Here is a 20,040-nt window from a genome sequence, read left to right on the forward strand (position 1 = left end):
TTCCACCAAAGCTTCTTGTAGGTTTTTACTTCCTCATCCAACAAAATTTTTTGATTTTTCTCAATTTAAATATATTTTGTTGTTGCCCTACAACAGCACAAAGATAAATTGTCATATTACATTTTCAAGCTGGCTGCATGATAAAAGTAGAAATGAACTTGGATATGTCATTCACACCATGAGTCCTGCAGGAATTTGCCTGGAGGGAGGGAGGAAATTTTGATGAAAGAGGGTAAGATCTGTTTTTAAAAAAAGTAGGAAAATACAGGTAAGCAATTATGATTTGTCAGAGAAGGATACTAATAGTGAAATTTGAATGGTGCATGACTGGCAATCCAATATAAAGGGAACAGTGTAGCCAAATGGTTGGAACTTGCCACAGAGTCAGGACAGTTCCTTAGTAGAAAACTGAGATTTTGTGACCTTAAACAAGTGATGTAACTTTTTTTGTGCCTCCAGATGGGGCACATGAACAATTTACCACAAGACAAGACAGAATATGACTGTGCAGCATGCCTCAACCACTCCTGTGTTTTCTTTCACCCACAGGAAGTATATTGTGGCTTATCCGTGTTTACTGGGTGTGAGGGATGAACTGACCATATTTACATGTTTTAGGAAATGCACTGTCATAAAAGACATTGAACATTCCCAATTTGACTTATTCACTTGTTCTCCTATCCTTGCTCTCCATGTCTCTGGAGTGCTAGTAATGATGTTTACCGACCTGTAAGGTTCCTTAGAGCACTTTTTGTCATTACAAGCCTGCTTTGAGGTTCCTGGAAGAACCATGCCTGTCAGTGCAAACAGTATTACAGAAGGGAAAGCAGAGTTTACTGTTGAACCAGATCAGTGTTGCAGCAGGGTTTTTTATTACCTGTAGTGTTCTGGAGTAATATATCACAAAGCATCAGCACCTGCTCCAATGACCAGCCTTCATTATACTTTCATGGAGTTCTTAACTCACTGAAAATATATTTTAGTAGAAGAAAATGCTGCTGGTTTGGGGATTTTTTTTTCCTATCACTGATATATATTTATTGTTGATAAATGTCAAGCAATACTGGTACAGAGTAGGTCTGGATTTGACATAGGAGTGTAGCTCTAGAGGAACCAGGAAAGAGTTGTTGTCATCTTCTATGTGCAAAATGTACCCAAGTGGAAAAAACTATGGGAATGTCGTGAACAACTTAATAGAAAGTGACAGAGATTGTACCTTCCCAGAGGGTCAAATGTGGATTTTTTTATTAGTATTTTGTCCTAAGAGCATAATGTCAAACATCAGTATTAAAAAGTTAGTTCAATTTTCCAACATTCTGAATACTCATATTTTCCCCTTTTTTTTTTTTTTTTGCCATTGAGTGCAATGAAATTAATGGGTCCCTGTTCTGTCTCCTTCCCCCTTCCCAAGCTCTTGCCTCTTTAAAAACTTTTCCTGTACTGTGGATTGTCCAGAAAATGTCTGAGGAAGTCATGACTAAAAATTTTTTAGAAACCCGGAGATAAATGAGAAATAGGAATTGCAGGAAAGACTGAATTCACAATTCATTCCAGCGAAATGTCAAAGTAAAAATAAGGAAGAACCGGGGAAAACACAAACAGAAAAGTTGTGAATTCAAAATTTGAAATGTTGAAACCCTGGAAAATGTAATGAAATGTTTCTTGACTTTTCATTCTGGGAGACTAATTTTCATTCCTGCTCTTGCTGCTTTCCCACCCTTGAATTCAGTAAGACGGGTTTTCATGCCACATATGGATTAGATATGTCAAGAGCCTAATTCACAGAATATGTGGTGCTGCCAAGCTGTATTTTGTGCTAGGAAAGGCTTGTGGGAGCTTATTTTCACTCACACTGAGAGGGCATTATGCTTAAAAGGAAAGGAGAGAGGGCAGGACTCCTGTCCTGTCCCAGCTCTGCTCAAGCTCATGGAGCAGCACTGGCAGTGGGATCTGGATCCTCTTGAGATGAGTGATGCACTTGTAGCAGGATGAAATATTTATCACATACACCAGTTTTCTGTTAAATGGAAGTGCTGACATGACACTGACAATGTCATGACCCACCTGTCACATTTGTATGGGCTGGGAAGAATCATCCTTTATTTCCAATGCTGAGCAAGGTGGGAGAACAGGTGGGTTCCATTCTGGGTGAGCCATAGGCTTTTTGTGTGAGGCAGCATGGAAGATTTCATCTCCCTGCACCTCAAGTGCCTGTCTATAAAACAGGGATAATAATGCATCCTGGCCTCAGAGTAGGAGGTGAGAGTAATTAATTAACTTCAATAAACACTGAGATGGTAGGAATAATAAGGATGGCAGACTGTCTTAAGTAAAACAGAGCTACACAGAAATTAAACCTCAAATTCACCTTGCATCAACTTGCTCCTTGGTGAGTTATTCCAGAATTGCACGTGTAGATAAGAGAAGTCTGGATGTTCTTTTGACATGTGCATTTGGTAAGCCACATCAAAATAAGTTTTATTTGGTTGTTGAGTTGGTGCTTCTTTTTTGCTAGACAGTCTTTGCATACTTAAAGATAGAACAAAATGAGAAATTAAGAAAATCATAGAATTGCTTAGGTTGGAAAAGACCTTTAAGATCACTGAGCCCAAAATTACTGCAGTGCAGGGTGCTTAAAACTTTGATATCTCTTTCAGCTGATAAATGGTGGTGAAGATGTACTGATATTCTACAACGACAGAGCATCATTTCCAGTCCTGCTTCAAATGATGTGTTCGGAGCGAGACCGAGCCGATGAAAGCGGGCCTTTGGCGTATCACGTCACTCTGGTGGAGCTGCTGGCAGCTTGTACAGAGGGAAAGAATGTGTACACAGAGATCAAGTGCAATTCCCTCCTGCCACTGGATGATATAGTGAGGGTAGTGACCCATGATGACTGCATTCCTGAGGTAGGATTCACGGCATGACGAAGCAGACTTAGCATTTTTAGAAACTCAGTGTTTTGTTGTTTATAATATACTGACAAGTTGAATATTTGTACAGAAAATGGGCTGGAAACAGGTGAATAAGTGAGAAAGGATAAGACAGAATTTTCTTCAGCAGAAAATTTCTTCTCCCTTATGCTTTGGTTGTCAGCCCTTCAGGCCACACACCTTGTTTTGTTTTCCTGGCTATGTCCAGTCACTATCAGAGTTTAGTTCTCTCATGACTTCTGGCTGTAGCTGTGAAGACCCAGCTGAATGGTTGGTGAAGGCAATGTTTTGTTGCTGCCTGAATTTGTTGGAAATGAAGTCAGCGAAGAGTTTGAGGTGAAGCATCATTTTATTGAATTTAACTGCAGTCCAGCAAATGTTTTTACTCACTGCATATCGAGGCACAATTCTGCAACTACTACCTGTCATGCTTCAGTAAGGCTGGGATATTATCTGATGGAAAAATGGGGCTCATGGCAACAGAACTCGGACCTGCAGGTGTTAAGGCTCTCTCTGTACCATGGAAAAGTCTCCTTGTGATCAACTGATTCTTTTATTAAAAAGCAAAATGTTTGATTTTGCTCAGAAGTTCCTCCTAACATTTGTTTCAACAGATGCTAATTAAAAAAAAGCCCAAACAAAGGAAACTTGAAGGTCTGATGTGAGTTTTCTCCTGACTGCGTTAAACATATGCAACTATCTCATCTCCTTTGACCGTGACAGGAAATTTCCAGTGCATCTGCATATGTTTATACCTAATCTATACATTTCAGGCTCTGGCTGTCCATTTTTATGCTGTGTGCATGCAGACTTACAATGCTGGAGAGCAGTGCAACTGCAGTCCTCCTCTGAAGCCCTGTGCTGCTGTTGCTGCAGTCCCAGTGCTCCACAACCTTTCTCTTTCATTTAGATCCCAAAGTGCTGCAATAGCATTGTGGGAATACAGGGACTGCAGTCCCAGCTCTGCTATAGACATTTTATTTTATATTTGGCAAGCCCTGTCACAAGGCATCAACCCACCACAGTCAACTCAGCAAGTGCAGGGGTGTCCTGCCTTTTGACAGCTCCTGGATTTAGAGCCAGACCCTTCTAGCCTTAATATCATATTAAATACCAGAATTTGGGTTGTTTCATGAGGGTTTTGTCATTAGAGTGAGAATGTTTGCAAAACCTTTTCATTTTTCTTCATGTGATCTTTCAGTGAGTGCATTAAGGCATGTGCTGCTGTGCTTCTCCTTAAATCTTCATAACCAAACATATGCATTATTGAAGGTATTAATGTTTGTTGGCACTGGGAGGATCATCTTTATTGTTCAGCATTTTTGCAGATACAAAATATTATGTTAATTGTTTTTACTGTTCCATTTTATACTGAGTGTGTTTTGGTTGTTCCTGCAGGTGAAAATTGCCTATGTTAATTTTGTTAACCACTGTTATGTGGACACTGAAGTGGAAATGAAAGAAATCTATGCCAGTAACCATATTTGGAAGCTATTTGAGAACTTCCTTGTTGATATGGCAAGGGTAAGCTTCACAACATGTTAAATATTATATTATATTTGGTGAAGTTCTTTTATTTTGCTAACTATTTTTATTCACAGTTGACAATGGGCTAAGAGTGGTTTGTTGTCTTTATCATCACTTAACCTGTTAATTATTAGCAGTCTTCTCTTTCTAAAAGGGCATATTTCATATTTCTGGAAGAAAAGGGCATATTTCTCTTTTCTTCCAGAAAAATAAACTGAGTGCATGTACAGGGCTGAGAGCCTGTGTACATCTTTTGAGAGCATGTGTTACATGTCATTATGGTGGTGACTAAAACAAACCCCCACATCTGTAATCTCTTCCTTTATTTTGTTGTTACAGTGAGGATGAGGGATCAAAGTGTTCTTTGGCTTATGTTCCTTCTTTAATCTCACTTCTGCCACAGGTTTTTGGTGGCTGCTGGGCTATATTTGATCCTTGATGTTGGACAGTGTTTTGGAGATATTATAGAGCATGTTGTGATAGTACATGCCTATCTTTTCCCAGTCTGTGGTCCATTACATTTTATAAAAGTTCTCACTTCTTGCATTCTTCATTTTGTTGAAATAAAGAAAATAAAAGGTTAAAGAATCTCAATTCACTCCTGCAGCAGACATGCACCCCAAAGTAATAGTGTGCCACAAAATAATTTCTATGAGACCTATTGGGAGAAAATACTATGAATTCTAGCTAAAAGAAGAATGAGTGCAAAGACTTGTGCTCTATGATATGCACTGGGACCTGTTCATTGCTCCGTGGAACAGAAAACTTATAAATAGTTGGGTTTTTTCTTTTGTGGTTTTTTTTATCCCCTCCCTCCCCCCCCCCCCGGGAGCAGGTTAAGGCAGGGATGTTTTTGCTCTCTCTTTTTGCTGGTAGCCATTTTCAGCAGTAATTAGTCCTCTCCAAACACTGTTTGCTTGCTGTTTGTCTTGTCTCTGTGGTTGCGTTATAAAGCAAAAGCCCTTCTGGACAAACCAACCTCTGCTGAAAATTAAGATCAGAAACATCCTTGGAGGGGCATTCTGACTTTTAACCTTGCTGGTTTTACCCCGAGAAGTATTTTCTCCTGTTTAATTCCCCTTCTGGGTTGCCCTTTCCTGATGTGTCCTGACCCTGACCCTCCAAACAGACTATCCCTCCTCTCCAGCCCTTGAACGTGACCAATTTTCTGTGCCCTTGAGCTACAAACAGACTTGTAAAAAGAGGGCTCTGTCCACATTTCCTCTCCTGAGCCTGGAGACAAACTGCGCTATGCTAAACGATGCAGGGTTGTCCTGATGGCAGCGAGCACCAGGCTCGCTTTCACATACCCTTCTCACGAGAGAAATTAGACTCCAGGTCTTCAGAGGTGAACACTGAGTGTGTGATTAACACTGTATTTTGTGTGCAGGTGCTGTTGGTACTGAGTGGCCAAAAAGCAGTTTTATTTTGCTCTCCTGCAAAGCCCTCAGGGCAGATGCCTAATTAGTCCTCTTTATTTCCCGGTTAATGGCTAAAAGAGCATATCAGAAGTGCTCTGGCCTGTCCTGCTCTCCAGCCAGCTCCCCATGGATAGCTGTATTTTCCAGGTTATTGAGTGTATTTGTTCAGGTTTGGTGTTCTGGAGCCTAGACAGAGTCCATGTGTTATAAATACATCAGCGTTCTGTAGCTATCAGGACAGTTAGAAGGCTGTCAGCCTCATGAAAGATGTTACAATAGCTTTCAAAGCATTTAGAAAAAGAGCCCTTTGATCCTCTGTGTTCCAGTGAGCTAAAAGGGATGCTTTTGTGTGGGGGAAGGGGAAATGCTTTTCTTCTAGCTGCTACAAATGCCTGTCAGTGGGTGAGTTTGTGAGCTTTGAGTCTGAGTCTGTTATTAGAGAGCACTAAGGTGAAAGACGGAGAGTGTTATCCTCAAGTTGGATTCCTTCTGGGGTTTTATACATATATATATATATGTATGTATATATGTATATATATATATGTATGTATAAAAAAATAACGAATTTTTTTAGTCTGTTTCTGGATTGAGGAAGGAAATATTTAGCCCCCAACTGTCATTTTTCTTTCAACAATGTGATACATTGCAAAGCAGGCACGAGGCGGATTCGTGTATAAATTGGGTTTGCCAGAAGCAGTCGCGCTTTCAAACACACCCTGTTCCTGCAGCTTCTGCCAACCTACTTTCTCCTGTGTGTGACTTTACAGTGTTGCACTGAGCAAAGTGGGTGCTGCTGCTGAAGGAAAGGTTTCCCTTTCCTGCGTGTGGCCCAGTCAGCAGCTGTGCAGTCTGAGCAGGATTAAAGAAAGAACCAGGATCTGACAGCCGTAAAGACATCCTGGCTTTCACTGCAGAAGTTTTGAAGTATTATTCATGTGAGTTTTGGTCCCAAAGCCTCTTAAGGGGTTTTTAAACACTGTTTTCTCAATCCTCATCTCCATTTCATGCATTTCAGGGGTATTTTTCTTCCATGAAGAAAGATCTTTCAGTCCCCAAAGGGCAGAGGGATGAGAACAAACGAGAGGATTTCCAAATTGCTTCTGCGCTGGGAATTTTTCAGACCACTGTTGGAGCAGAGTGGCATCCCCACACACATGGCTCTGCTTTTCAGGCAACTAAAGGGGGAAACTTAAAAGTTTTGGAATTTAGTTTCGGTGATTTCAGAATTCACCATGCTAGCAGTGCACAGCTCCCTGTCTTCCCACTGGGATTGCAAGTGCTGAGCCTCAGAGCTACTGGTTCCAGCCAAAACTGGCATGCAGATTAATTAAAAGCAGAAGAACTTAGAGAGGTTTTTAGTTCTATGATCTCTCTTTTTGTTGTTGTTGTTGAAACAAGTTTTGATTATTAACTGAATAATTTACCTTCGTGAGGACTGGCGGTGATGATGGTGTCATACTTTCCCCAAAACTCAAGGGCTGAAGAGTTTGCTCTTTCAGTTTAGCCACTGTTGCTTCTCTGACCAAAATCTTTCCTTTCTTGGGGTGATAAAAAATGCACTACATGGAGGCATGACTTATGTGACATATTTTAGATAAGCAGACAAGCAAAGCTCCTCAAGATGCCTCATTTCTCCAGGTCTCAAGATATCTTTGGTTATTCCTCTGCCTACCATATGACAGTGCTTGTGTGTTAGAATCAAGGTGCTTCTGTGTTCCCTGAACACGGGTGCTTTGGGATGTCACGTCAGCAACCTTCCTTAAAACATTCCTGGTGAAATTGCTGTCTTGTAGCTTCCAAGTGTGACAGTGCAGTGTGTAATTAGAGAGAATCTTTGCCCTGTGTGAGATTCAGGTGCTGTGGATTATCTTTCTGCTTCTGTCACCAACTTTTCTCTGTGACCTTAAGCAATTCACTCAGCTTCTCTGGACTTCAGTTCCCCAGCCCTGGAGCGATGCAATGGTAAGTGTGTACCACTCAGGTTCATGACTGTGTGTTAAAAGCACAGACAGTAATAAAATGCTCCCCCAGGAGCCTGTATACAAAATAAATTCTGCTTTTGCATAGATCCCCAGAACGTTGCAGTCATCTTTGGCTTACATAGGCAAAAGAGAAAACAACTTTGCCTTCATTTCTTGTTACACATGACTAGAACTGCTTATTTAAAGGCCGTTGAAGACATAGTGTGACTACAGTCTCTACTCCTTATTTGTCCAGTCTTGCTTTTTCACTATGTTTGACTCTCTGTAGACTCCTTCCAGTACTCTGTACACTGACATATGCAAAGTCAACATGACTCTGTGTGGATGTTCACAAGTGTTGAAAAGAAATAAAGGAAATACTGAAGGATGTAATCCACCCCAGTAATTTTTTCCTTTCTTTAACTGTGACATCTTTATGTAGCAACAAACTTTTAGTGTTGTACCAAAGGGAGTCTTCAGGAGTCTTTTGTACAAATCTTCCCACGTCCTCCCACCATTTAATCATCGTTCTGTGCTCCAGAGTTGTCCTGGTACCATCCATTCCCTTCTTTCATTGTTTTAGCTTGGCTTTTGTATTTTCCCCATGTGGCTTCCCTAAGTAATGCCTGTCTTACAGTACAATCCTAAAGGCTGCTGTATTGATTATGCTCTTTCCTTTCTTTACCTCTTTTTAAACATTTTTCCTGCAAAAATGTTTAAATTTTTCCTGCTTCACCTTTGCCACCCATTTGTGGTAATTGTAAAGAGAAGTTAAACATTACATGAACTCTTTCTAACCTCAGTTGTTTATGTCTCATCTGTCTCTAAAGCTTCTTCCAACCAGCCCCACAATGGGAGGAAAGGTCCATTTTCTTCTTGAATCTGTCTAAATGTGTAAGTGGCTTGCAGTGTGCTGATTTAAGGGGATCTTTTCTTCATGGTGTAGGAAAGAATAGACAGCCAGCCAGAAAGAGCTAGTCCAGAAGAGAAGGGTTTTCAAAAGGCAACGTGGACCTCCATGAAGAAAGATAAGCTCTCCCAAATACAGCTTGAGCACTAAGATAGTAATCCCTGAAAGAATTTGTATAAAAATAATTTGGTTTTATATTAAGAAGAAATATCAGATGTATTGTAGTAAATACAAGATAATAAAGCTTGCTTATTGAAAAGAAGTAAATGCTATTGTTTCCTCCTTCTTCCCTTCAGGTTTGCAACACAACCACAGATCGTAAACATGCAGACACATCTCTGGAGAAATATGTCACTGAGCCTGTAATGAACATTGTGAGTGGCTTCTTCAATTCTCCATTTTCAGACAACAGCACCAGCCTCCAGGTAAGGAAAAGAGACACAGACAAATATGTTAGTCAGTCTTTTAATGAGATACCTTCTGTTCCCTGCATAGGAATGCTGTATCTTTTCATCCTCCTTTAATGTCTCTGTCCCCTCTCATGCCACTGACTAGCAGCTTAATTCCTCTTTAAAACACTTAATTTAATCACTTACATCTCTGAACCAGTAGGCAGCTCAGTGTGGTCAGATTTACATCTGGCTCTTGTGAATTCATTAGAGGGGGATCCTTGCAGAATAATGGCCTGTCTCTGTATTTGTGTGAGAAAAGTGCTGTGTCCCATGACAGAAGGGACACATACCTGAGAACTGGGAAGACTCCCCTGTCCTTCTGCTCTCTCTTGCGTTTACCTGTCATTATGAGGAAAAAATGCATGATTTGGCCTTTTTAGAGGTGCAGCATTGATTTCTGTTTCCACCAGTCCTAAACTTCAAAGAGAATTTAATGGAGCTGTGACTTCAGTCTATAAGCTAAAAACCCCTCGGTTTATGCTGTGTCAGACCCTAGGGCAGTTGTGAGGAGATCCTGAAGGGTAAAATTCAGTGTTTATCTTTTTGTTTTCAGACACACCAGCCTGTTTTTATTCAGCTGCTGCAATCTGCTTTTAGAATTTACAACTGTACCTGGCCAAACCCAACACAGAAAGCCTCAGTGGAGTCATGTATCAAGACTTTGGCTGAAGTGGGTAGGTGCCAGGTTTTACTTTGATTATTGTTCTTCATGTTTTAAAGTTCAGACTTGAGGTTTACCAGTGTTTAATTTGACTCTACTGTCCTGAAGTTGTGATTTTAGAAATCCCACTTCCTGAGGCTGAATTCTTCCTTCCTTTATAAACCATTCAAATCTGTCTCATCAAATAGGGTTGTTAAGGTGAAACCTGTAGGTTGGAGAGATGATCTTGCTAAGTGAGTGATGATTGAACTTTCAATCATCAATTTTAATTTGATGGTTGAAACTTTTGATGATTTTTGCTTTTTAATATAAGCAAGCTAAGATATTAAAACACAACATAAGCAAAGGTTTTCCTGTGCACGGCAAGGGAGTTGGAACGAGATGGTCCTTAAGGTCACTTCCAATCCAGACCATTCTGTGAGTCCATGAGAAACTGGGGCATTTTCAGTCATGCTGGGCTGCATTTGCACACGGTTTTAAGGAGCAATGCACAGCAATTGTGCATTGGAGAACACTCATCATTTTTCTCTTCAGTTCCTGGAGGATGCATTCGCTATTGTCAGGCAGTCCTGGGCTTGTTCAGATTTTGTCCCATCAAGGAGTTGGAGATTGAAACCACAATTGTCCCACTCCACTCCTTAGCTTCTCCTCTTAGTCCTCACCATCAGACCTACTCAATTACTGCTGTTACAGTCAGCCTTGTCAGGGGAATATTGCCTTGCATTGTTGCTGAGACCAAATTTGACCCTCAGGGCAGCTAATAACTTAAGTGCTTTCAAATCAATTCAAACACCATATTAAAGTGGAACTTGTTTTAAAACTTCTTATCCTGAAAATATTCTTCACCAGTACATAGCTAAGACTGGCAAAAGTTCATGAAGTTAAATTTCTGTAAATACAATTTTAAGTCTTCTGCCATGATAGAAGAAAAGGGTTATTCAGTAGTTTCTAAAAGTTTAGTTTCTAAATAGTTTCAGTGATGCTGATTATTTGTAGAATAAGGTTCTGCTCAGTGTGAATGAAAATCTGAGTAGAGGCAGAGATACATAGAAACTGGCTAAATTCTATTGTTGATACCTTTTTTAAAAGTATTAAGAAATAATGATAAAACAATATGAGAGTGTCCCTTAGCCACCTGCAGCATCTGTGGCATTGTAACAATCAAATCTAAATTTAGGTTTTTGGAATAGCTTTATGGAAGTATCATTTAACATTTCAGCCAAAACATCTCATTAACTTTTTCTGTGTGTGAGAATAAGCAGTTACCTAAAAACTTAGCAACAGTCAATTGTTTTATTTGTTGTGCAAATGATTTAATTATGAGTCCATCTGGCAAGAGAACTTTGGAAGTTAAAGACATTTTATTTCCTTTATGCTACTACAATCTCCCATACAGCTCCATCCCTACAAATCGTTGTCTGTGTGTTTAACACTTATGTCCTTGCTCTTCTCTGGCAGTTCTGGAAGCAGTCATCAATAAATCACTTCCTTTGGGAGTCTGGAGAAAGGGGAAAGAAATAGGGCAGATGAGAGTATTTTGGAGACCGAGCACACCCTCTTGTGCTTCTAAGCAGCTCAGTGTCTTCATTTTTCTAGAGCTGCACCTAAAATCAAATTCTAGCTCAGAGAGGTCGCTGTGTTGTCTCACCAAGATAAGGGTATTTGGAAACTCCTGAGCATGGGTTTATTTTCCATTTGGCCCTGTGCCTACAGCACACAGCTGATTTTAGCATGAAAAATTCACAGCAAATTACAGCTATCCAGAGCTCTGGTGATTTATGGATGAGTCAGGCCCAAGGTCTCACTGCGCTTTCTCTTCTCCCATGTGCTAGGGCAAGAGGAAATAGCCTCAAACTTCACCAGGGGATGTTTAGATTGGATATTAGGAAACATTTCTTCATGGAAAGGGTTGTCAAGCATTGAAACAGGCTGCCCAGGAAAGTAGTTGAGTCACCAGCCCTGGAGGTATTTAAAAGATGTGTAGATGTGGCACTCGGGGATTGATTTAGTGGTGGACTTGGCACGGTTAGGTTACTGGTTGGACTCTATCTTAAAGGTTTTTGCAACCTAAATGATTCTATACTGGTGAGACAGCCAACCTGAAATTGTCTCCGCAGCAGCCTGACAGGGAAACCATGGGTCCCCTTAAGGGAATGGCAGATCCAGCTTTATGGCCAGGTGTGCCAGCATGTGAAATGGCTGCTGTTCTTTGGTGGGAAGTCTTCTGTGTGCCTCTTGTTCCTGGGGGAGCCAAGAGGAAAGCCCTGCAGCATGTCATGGCTGATATCTGGAGTCTTCTTCACATTTGTGACTTGGTTCCCTGTTTGGTGAATTTAATTTCTACCTCTGCTACAGTCCTTTCTTTCATTCCATTTTCTGTTTCATGGAGATGGTGTTTTATAAATAAGCTCTTGTGCTGTCCTGTGGGTCCAACCTCCTTCTTGCTACTCTGGCTTCCCACCCCTGGGACCTCAAGCCATGCCTTGGGCACTCTCAGGTGTGGCAGAGCAGAGCTGAGCTGTCGTTGAAGGACATCACCCCGTGTCCTCCTCTGGGACTCCGCAGCAGCAGGGCAGGGAGGCTGGGCAGCCTCTGGCATTGCAGTGGGCTGGCAGCCTCAGAGCTGCTCCCTGAAAGCACATGTCAGCAGCCACATTGCTGATCCCCTTGCCCATATCTTAATAATTAAGGATTCATCACTAATGGTAAATAAAATCAAGCACAGTAAAATTGTGTTGTGTTAGAAAATTACCACGTTTTTATTTAGTGGTTTATTTTGATGGTTCAGAAAGGGAGTGTAAGGGAAGAGTTGAGGGGGGTTTCCCCAAAGAGCAAGTTGGCAGGAGAAAAAGTAGATGATGATTTGCCAAACACACTTGTGCAAAGTTTGGCTGTTGAGCGGAGATTTTAACTGCTGGTGATACTCAGTATTTTTAGGCACAGTGTCAAACGTGTCTTGCCTGGGCTAATTGAGTAGTCCTGCCCCTTTTTTGTGGAAATATTTGGAAAAACTGCCCCAGCTGGGGGTACCAGAGGCTTTTACAGTTGAGGCCCTTCTGTGATTGGGTGTTCCACTACCCAAAATGGTGCTTTGCTTTGAGAAGCTAGAGGCATCTTCCATAACAAAAACATGGCAGCCTTCTTGTGCCTCTTTTGCTGCCTATGTATGTGGACCAGGTTTGGATTTTGGCTAGGCATCTATAAGCACCCTTCTGCCCTTTTTATTTTCCTCTTCTGACTTCAGAGTCTGACAGCTTTAATGTTAAGGCCTTTGTGTTTCACAGCAGGATTTAAAAAAAAAAACCACTAAAAAGATTTTGCCTATAGGGAGTATTGGACAGATTTATAACAGGCACTGAAGACTTCTGATGGAAAATAAGTGTAGTATAGAGTTGAAAGAACAAACTTGATTTTTTTCTGTGTGTGTGTTGCTATGTTGTTGCCCTGGATTTAGAAATTAATCTCAGGAGGAAGAAAATACATACACAGATTTCCCAAGATATCAAAGATCCATATAATGTTGCACTTTTAAAAGACCCATTTCAGAGCAAGCTTAAGCAACATACATTCTTCTCAGTGCTTACTAGTTTGTTGCTGGCAGGTGGATGCAACTATTGCCTCAAGAGCTTACGATCGTTACATCTGCCTTCTGATGAGCACTGTAAGAATGTGCATTATCTTCCAGGTCAACAAAATGATATGTTGCAGAAGCTTTTTTTCTGATAACCCTGGTACTTCACTCCCCTTGACCACCAGGGAAAAACTGCATAAGCTTTTCAAGCTTCACTTGGTGCTTTGTCTCCAGGCAGTTTCCTTCCTCCAGTTCAGCAGGAACCACAGAGGCTTGTTTCTCTTCTTCAGCAGACTCCTCTGTGGCTCCAAGCTGGATATCCAAGATTGGTATCCAACATGGATACCAATGTGCACCAGTTTTTTATTGTCCAGTAAACATTTGGCTGCCTGGCATGAATAGAAACACCTGTGAAATAATATACGTATATTAATGTGCCTTGTCCACGCAGATTTCTGAAGCGAGTTACCACAGTAGTGAGAATTAATAATAGTAATGGCCAGTCTTCGCGAGCGAAGATTTGGGAAAGGTCATTAACCCTTCGAGCCTGCACAGTGGATTTTTTAGGTGAGACCCAGCGTGCGCTGAACTGAGCCCACCCTTTAATCCTGAGGTTCATCTGCCGGGGCCGAGCAAGCTTGGACAGTGGCAGTGAGGGTCTCAGGATGTAGGTTTGTTTAGAGTGACCTTCTCTTAGATGGATGGCCTCACAGGGCTGACGAGCTCCATCTGCCCGGGGGGCTGGGAATCGAACCCGGGTCGCAGCGGTGAGAGTCCTGCACCCTAACCACTAGACCACCAGAGGCCCCTAGTGAGAATTAACACATTAGACATATATCACTTTTGGTTTTTTCTCTGTTATTACATAGGACTGAGCTTTTGCTTGAAAATGCACTCCAAAAAATGAATGATCAAAACTCTGATAAAATAGTGACAAATTAGAAATGTTTAAGAGGTCCCCAGACCTTTGTGAAAACCAAGGAACTAAGACATCTAACCATTTCATTTATTTGAAATGAATTTGTTATCAAAGGACTTTCAGTTCCTACATTTTATGGTCTTTGCAAGGTTGAGAAGGGTTAGAGGCCAGTCTCAAAGTTTGCATTTTAAACCATCTACTGTCTTTCCATAAAGATTGGGGAATATCGCCTGTCCTCCCAGCTGAAGTTTGTATATCTTAAATTGGAGCAGGGTCTTTCTCCCAGGGCTGACCAATCTTTCAGGGCCCATGCAAAGAACTGTCTTTGCTTCTTAATTAAGTGATGATTCTTCTATCTTCACCTTAGAGCAACAGTTTTCTGTTACAAGGGCGAATGCAGTTGTGTTATACTCTTGTCTCTGGAGTACCCATTAGCTTTTCCCCTTATGTTTTTAAACATTGCATCTTCCCTCTGATACTGTGTGTATACCAAGGATGTAGCCTGTGCTGTGCTGTGACCACCACTAATGAAATAATTGGAATTTCCCAGATGACTAAACAGTAGCAGATAGGAAACCTGCATTTTGTTAGGCTATGTCTCTTGGCAAACCCTTTATAAAAAATCTGTTAGCAAGCCAAATCACATTAGTCATTATCAGATTATATCCTAGGATGATGTGCAGGAGAAGCAAAAGGAGAATTCTTGTTTCCATGCTACAAAATTGGAGGCAAGACATGTAAGATTGCCATTTTCCTAAGTTCAAAACTGGAACAGGTACAGAGGAAGCACTACTGTGATGGTCAGGGGAAAGGAGAACCGTATTACAAGAAGGGACTGAGAAAGCCCCATGTGTTTTTCCTACCAAAACACAGGCCTGTGTTTTTGCTCTTTTAAAGTACTTAGGAAGATAAATAGTCGCAGAGACATTTAAGCTGAAGGACAGTGGTGACCCAAAACCAACTGGACATAAATTACAGGAGGTTGTAAATAACCAAAATAAATTTAGATTGTAAATCAGAGGATTGGAACCAACTTTGGAAGGATGTCCTTGGTCAACGGGCTGAGAGAAAATGGAGAGAGGAGGGGTGGCAGATAAGCTCCCTTCATTCTAAATGGGGCTCCATAAATTTTCCCAAAGATATTAAAGAACATGAGTTGTCTGTAACAGAGAACAGATGGTCTGAAGGAGTAGTGAAGTCCTTTCTACTCTAGTATTTATTCCCTAATTTCAGGTCACCAATACCCCTTTGTACAGAATCCGAAAAAACTCTCCTGTGGCTCTTCCTGACCATGCTATTATGCCCTCTAAAGCCCTTTACTTTTCCCTGACAAATTACAAACAGGATACATTAAACATAAAATCTAGGTCACATTTTATTGCTTCTTTGGAATTATTGTGTGTCTTTTAATGTCCATATAGATGAATTTTCCTATAACAATTTTTTTCACTCCTGAAAATACGTTTCTTTTGCTTCCCATTTGAGCTTTAAAACCTGATTTCCATTTTCTAAAAAGATAGACCTTCATTTTCAATTTTTAGTTCAAATAAAATAATTATCCTGTTGTTGCTTTTTTGACAGCAAGAAGAATAACATTTCAGATGAAGCACATATTTTATTCTATTTTAACTGTTTGTGTTTCCCTAATTGCAAGAAAAATTCAATGATGATCTTTTTACAGGCTGATAAATATTTTAGTGTAGATTTTCCGTTGGAAAAAAAAACATCCAAGTGAAGGGTACAAGACTGGCAGGTTTGTGTCTTGTCTACACAAAGCTTTTATTTCCCTTAAAAAGTCTTGCTGTCTCCAGCATTAGTGTCTCTCCATCCAAATGCATTTGTTAAGCAGTCAGTAAATGATTAAGGAGCTGGAGGGACTGATTTATGGAACAAAATTAATTGAACTAAATATGCATCGCTCCATTACGTGACAACTGGGAAGTGTGGGAGAACATGATATAGCTGTCTGCAGCTACCAGAGGGGTGTAAACAGCAAGGAGAGGAAAGGCTTCACAGCCAGGCACAGCTGTGGCTTTTTCATGACCCACACCTGGTGCTGCAAGGGGTGAAACACCTGTGGGTCCCCCCAAAAACGTGCCCCAAGGATGGTTTAGGGTAGTGCAAAGAGCGCTGAAAGAGCTGTGAAGCCACGAAATGCTGTTGTGTTTTGTATACATTACAAAAGGTAATGGAGTGAAATTTAAAATTAGGGAGCGCTCGGTGGAAATAGCAAGAACAGCAAGGCTCCTCATGGCAAGGTACATTATTCTGAAGAATGGGCTTCCAAGGAAAATTACAGGCGAGGGCCACTTCCTGGAAATCCTTAGTGCTAAACTGATCCTCAGGCTCAGGCAGGCAGCACAGTGAAAGGACAGTGCTTCAGCAAGCATTCCTGAAATAGGTCCAATTGCTGTGCTTCTGTGGAGAGAAATACATGCAGGTAATTTAACCAAATAACACCTCTGCCCATTCCAGCCTTTCTGGGAGCAGCTGGATGTGCTCCTGGGGCTGCGGGGGAGTCTCGTTCACTGATGGAGAGTGGCTGGATTTTTTGCTACTTGATTCTCAGCATTAATGTTGCCCTTTTCTTTTGAGTCCCTACCTCAGAGTACTTTTTCATTGTTTAAACAGTAAGGGAAAGCAGAGCTGCTGATGCACTGGGTGCCCACAGCTCCATCCAGCACAGAGCAGAACATTTTACTGTGACCTGGCTGGATTTGCAGCACCGGGTTTCTTACCATTTCCATGGGTCCTGTTTGCTTGTCTCAAGTGTGGCTCTTGCTGATGGCATAATTGGGGGATTTCCCAGCAAATTCCATTTCCTCTGACACTGGCAATTCAGTGTTGCATGTTCAGGGTGTAATTAGCCCTGTGCACAGTGCCCTAGGTAGGAATTGGGCAGTATAAAAGCTTGTGACATGCCCTTCACTGCAGGACAGAATTTATCTTTGCTGAAGACATCACAGAATATTCTGAATTGGACCTACAGGGATAATGGAATCCATGTTCTAGTCCATCCTTGTAGGTATCCTGCTGGATACTTATGGTACCACTGTACATACAGCCATGTAGCTTTTCCCCAAGTTCACTAGTCAGATGAAAGACAGAATTTTACCCCCTCTCAGCTACTTTGTCTCCCAGCTCTAACCCTACTTTGCAAGTTTGACTGCTGTCCAAAAGTATTTCTAAGTGGAACAAAAATAAACATGCTTTTAAATATTTGATGTTGATACTTTAAGGGAGATTGACACATTTTGAAGAGGAAAGCAGCCTACAACACCTAAATTAAAATAAATATTTATGTTCACATTTGTTCATCAGCTTTCCAAAATGTAAAAATATGTTTCATGTTGTTTTAAATAATGAAATATGAAACAAATGAAAGATAAACTTTCTACAAGCTGCAAAGGAATAAGAAGACAAAGGCTTTGTTTATAGCTTAGACTTCAACAGTGCCCTTTGACAACCAATACAAATCTTAATTACAAATGGAATTATACATGTAAGAACTGTTCAAAACAAAGCAGTATTTTTTTTCTCCCTCTGGTTTTCTTTGTGATAGTTTTAATTAGCTGCAACTCTTTGAACAATCATAGTCCTTGACTACTCCTTAGACACTGATGGAAGTTGTTAACTTCCATGGCATCTGTAGGACTGCAAAAGTCTGGGTTTTTCTCTGAACAGAGTGTTCCCCATTGCTAAATTTATTCTTCAATATATCAGGATTATGCATGCATTCCACTTAATTGAGAAGTGAGCATTGTCCAGTAACATTCCAGTGATTGACATTAGGACACAATAAATTGGATTAATAAGCTGCAGCACCTACTCACACTGGCAGAACTTTAATGGACTTCTCTAGTAAAGTAAGCACCAACAGGGCAAATGTGTTTTGAAAAATAGCCCAGTTGCAAAATATGGAAAAAAACAATCATTAGAAATAATGGCCAGCCATCCGTGGTATTTTCCACATGTTAATCAGAACCTGCCTTCAAAACAAAAGGAGAGTGGAAAGGAAAAGTCAATTTGTCTCTTCCCATCTTGACCTAAAAAAAAAATGTTTATTTTTTCGATTCCCTGTGGCAGACTATTTAAAAGAAGGTGCCTACCAGAAGCAGAAGATGAGATCTCTCTTTCATCCCAGTGGAACAGCCTAATCCAGAGGAGGGTGCCCTGCACCTGTGGGAGCCATCAAAGGGATGAGAGTACCCCTGACAGAGCTCCCTTGCCACAGTCTGAGACTGGGGGGTGAGGTATCACAGCCAAATTTAGGTTTATAATAAATTCTGCCTTTACAATATAGTGTTCAAAGGGAGAGAAAGTTTGTGCCTTTTGGGATCTGTGAGTCACTGTGCTTGGCAGCACTTGAACCTTCATTCATCCGAGCTGTGTGCCTGGCTCTGCTTGCACATACTCCTGTGGGGCCTGATCCATAGGCTGTTCGGGAAAGAAGGGCGCCTGTTGACTTCACAAGTTCAGGACTTCAAGTTGTATATGTTTTAAGAGCTGGGAAGGAGGAGTGTTGCAGACAGCGTGCATGTTGGTGGGGAAATGCCTCAGAGAAATGTTGAGCAGAACCGCAACATAGGCTGATGCTTTTTATAAAATTCACCTTCTTTCAATAAGGAAAATGAAAAAATCAGTTATTATTAGTCATTATTCCAAATGAACTAGAACTACTTCTCCATTTTGCTTCTAGGTTTTTATTAAGCATGAACTGTGCCATGGAAATTAAGTGAAATGACAGAATGCAGAGCCTAAGCACTGGAATGTGACCTAATCTTTCAGAGATATTACTGCATTGATCACAGAATCACAGAATAGTTTGGGATGGAAGGGACCTTAGAGATTATCCAGTTCCAACCCCGCTGCCATGGGCAGGGACACCTTCCACTAGACCAGGTTGCTCAGAGCCCCATCCAACCTGGCTTTTAACACTTCCAGGGATGGAGCAAACTCTTTGTTGAATTTCAGACAACTCTTGCTTGCCACTGTGATGTCCAGTGGGATGGAGAGAAGCAGCTAACACAGAAACTTTTATGTGGGAGAGGGCAGATACCTTCTAACATTGCTTTCAAACTGCCTTCTCAGACAACAGTTCAGAATGCAAGAGTAGTTTAATAGTGGATGCCCTGTAAGGATTCCTGCAAGCCTTTCCTCTTTTTTTTTTTTTTTTTTGCCTCTGATATTGTCTCTACTGTCACTTCCTGCCCCTTAAGTCTAAAAACTAAAAAAAAAATTCTTTAACTATTGATTAAATTTTTTAACTATCAGTTAAACTATCAGATGTTTATTAACTATTAGATATATTGTAGTGGCATCCAGGAATCCAGGGTTTATCAATCCCAGCAGTATAGGAAACCCAGAGAGAAGAGGAGACAGTCTTTTTCAAATTTAATTTGTATGCACTTGGTTTCTCAAGGTCTTCACAGGAGAAATACACAGAAAAGCAGCAAAGAGCACTTGGGATGAATTGGATAAATATGCATATGTCCACTAGAAAGAAGAATTTTAGAATTTGCTTCTGAATAAAGTAAAACCAGCTGTTGAAATAATAATGCATGCTCCTTTTGTTACTCTTATTAATATCTCTGGATCTGATTTTTTTTTAGTAAAATAAAAATTCTGTTTTAAAAAATAAATGTATCTATAAAAATACATACTGGAAATTATCCCCATCTCATT

General features: G+C 40.7%; 1 protein-coding gene across 1 annotated transcript in view; it reads left to right on the forward strand.

Annotated features, from left to right (window-relative positions):
- The window catches only part of ITPR2 (inositol 1,4,5-trisphosphate receptor type 2), a 243,979-nt gene that overhangs the window by 105,796 nt on the left and 118,143 nt on the right, over nt 1-20,040 (forward strand). Inside the window, exons 31-34 of the mRNA XM_017829118.1 lie at nt 2,658-2,909; nt 4,332-4,457; nt 9,049-9,177; nt 9,758-9,878. Of these exons, the coding sequence (XP_017684607.1) occupies nt 2,658-2,909; nt 4,332-4,457; nt 9,049-9,177; nt 9,758-9,878 (628 nt within the window). The remainder of the gene's footprint in view (nt 1-2,657; nt 2,910-4,331; nt 4,458-9,048; nt 9,178-9,757; nt 9,879-20,040) is intronic.

This window comes from Lepidothrix coronata, unplaced genomic scaffold, assembly GCF_001604755.1.
Source record: "Lepidothrix coronata isolate B3197 unplaced genomic scaffold, Lepidothrix_coronata-1.0 Scaffold158, whole genome shotgun sequence".
NCBI classification, from domain to species: domain Eukaryota; kingdom Metazoa; phylum Chordata; class Aves; order Passeriformes; family Pipridae; genus Lepidothrix; species Lepidothrix coronata.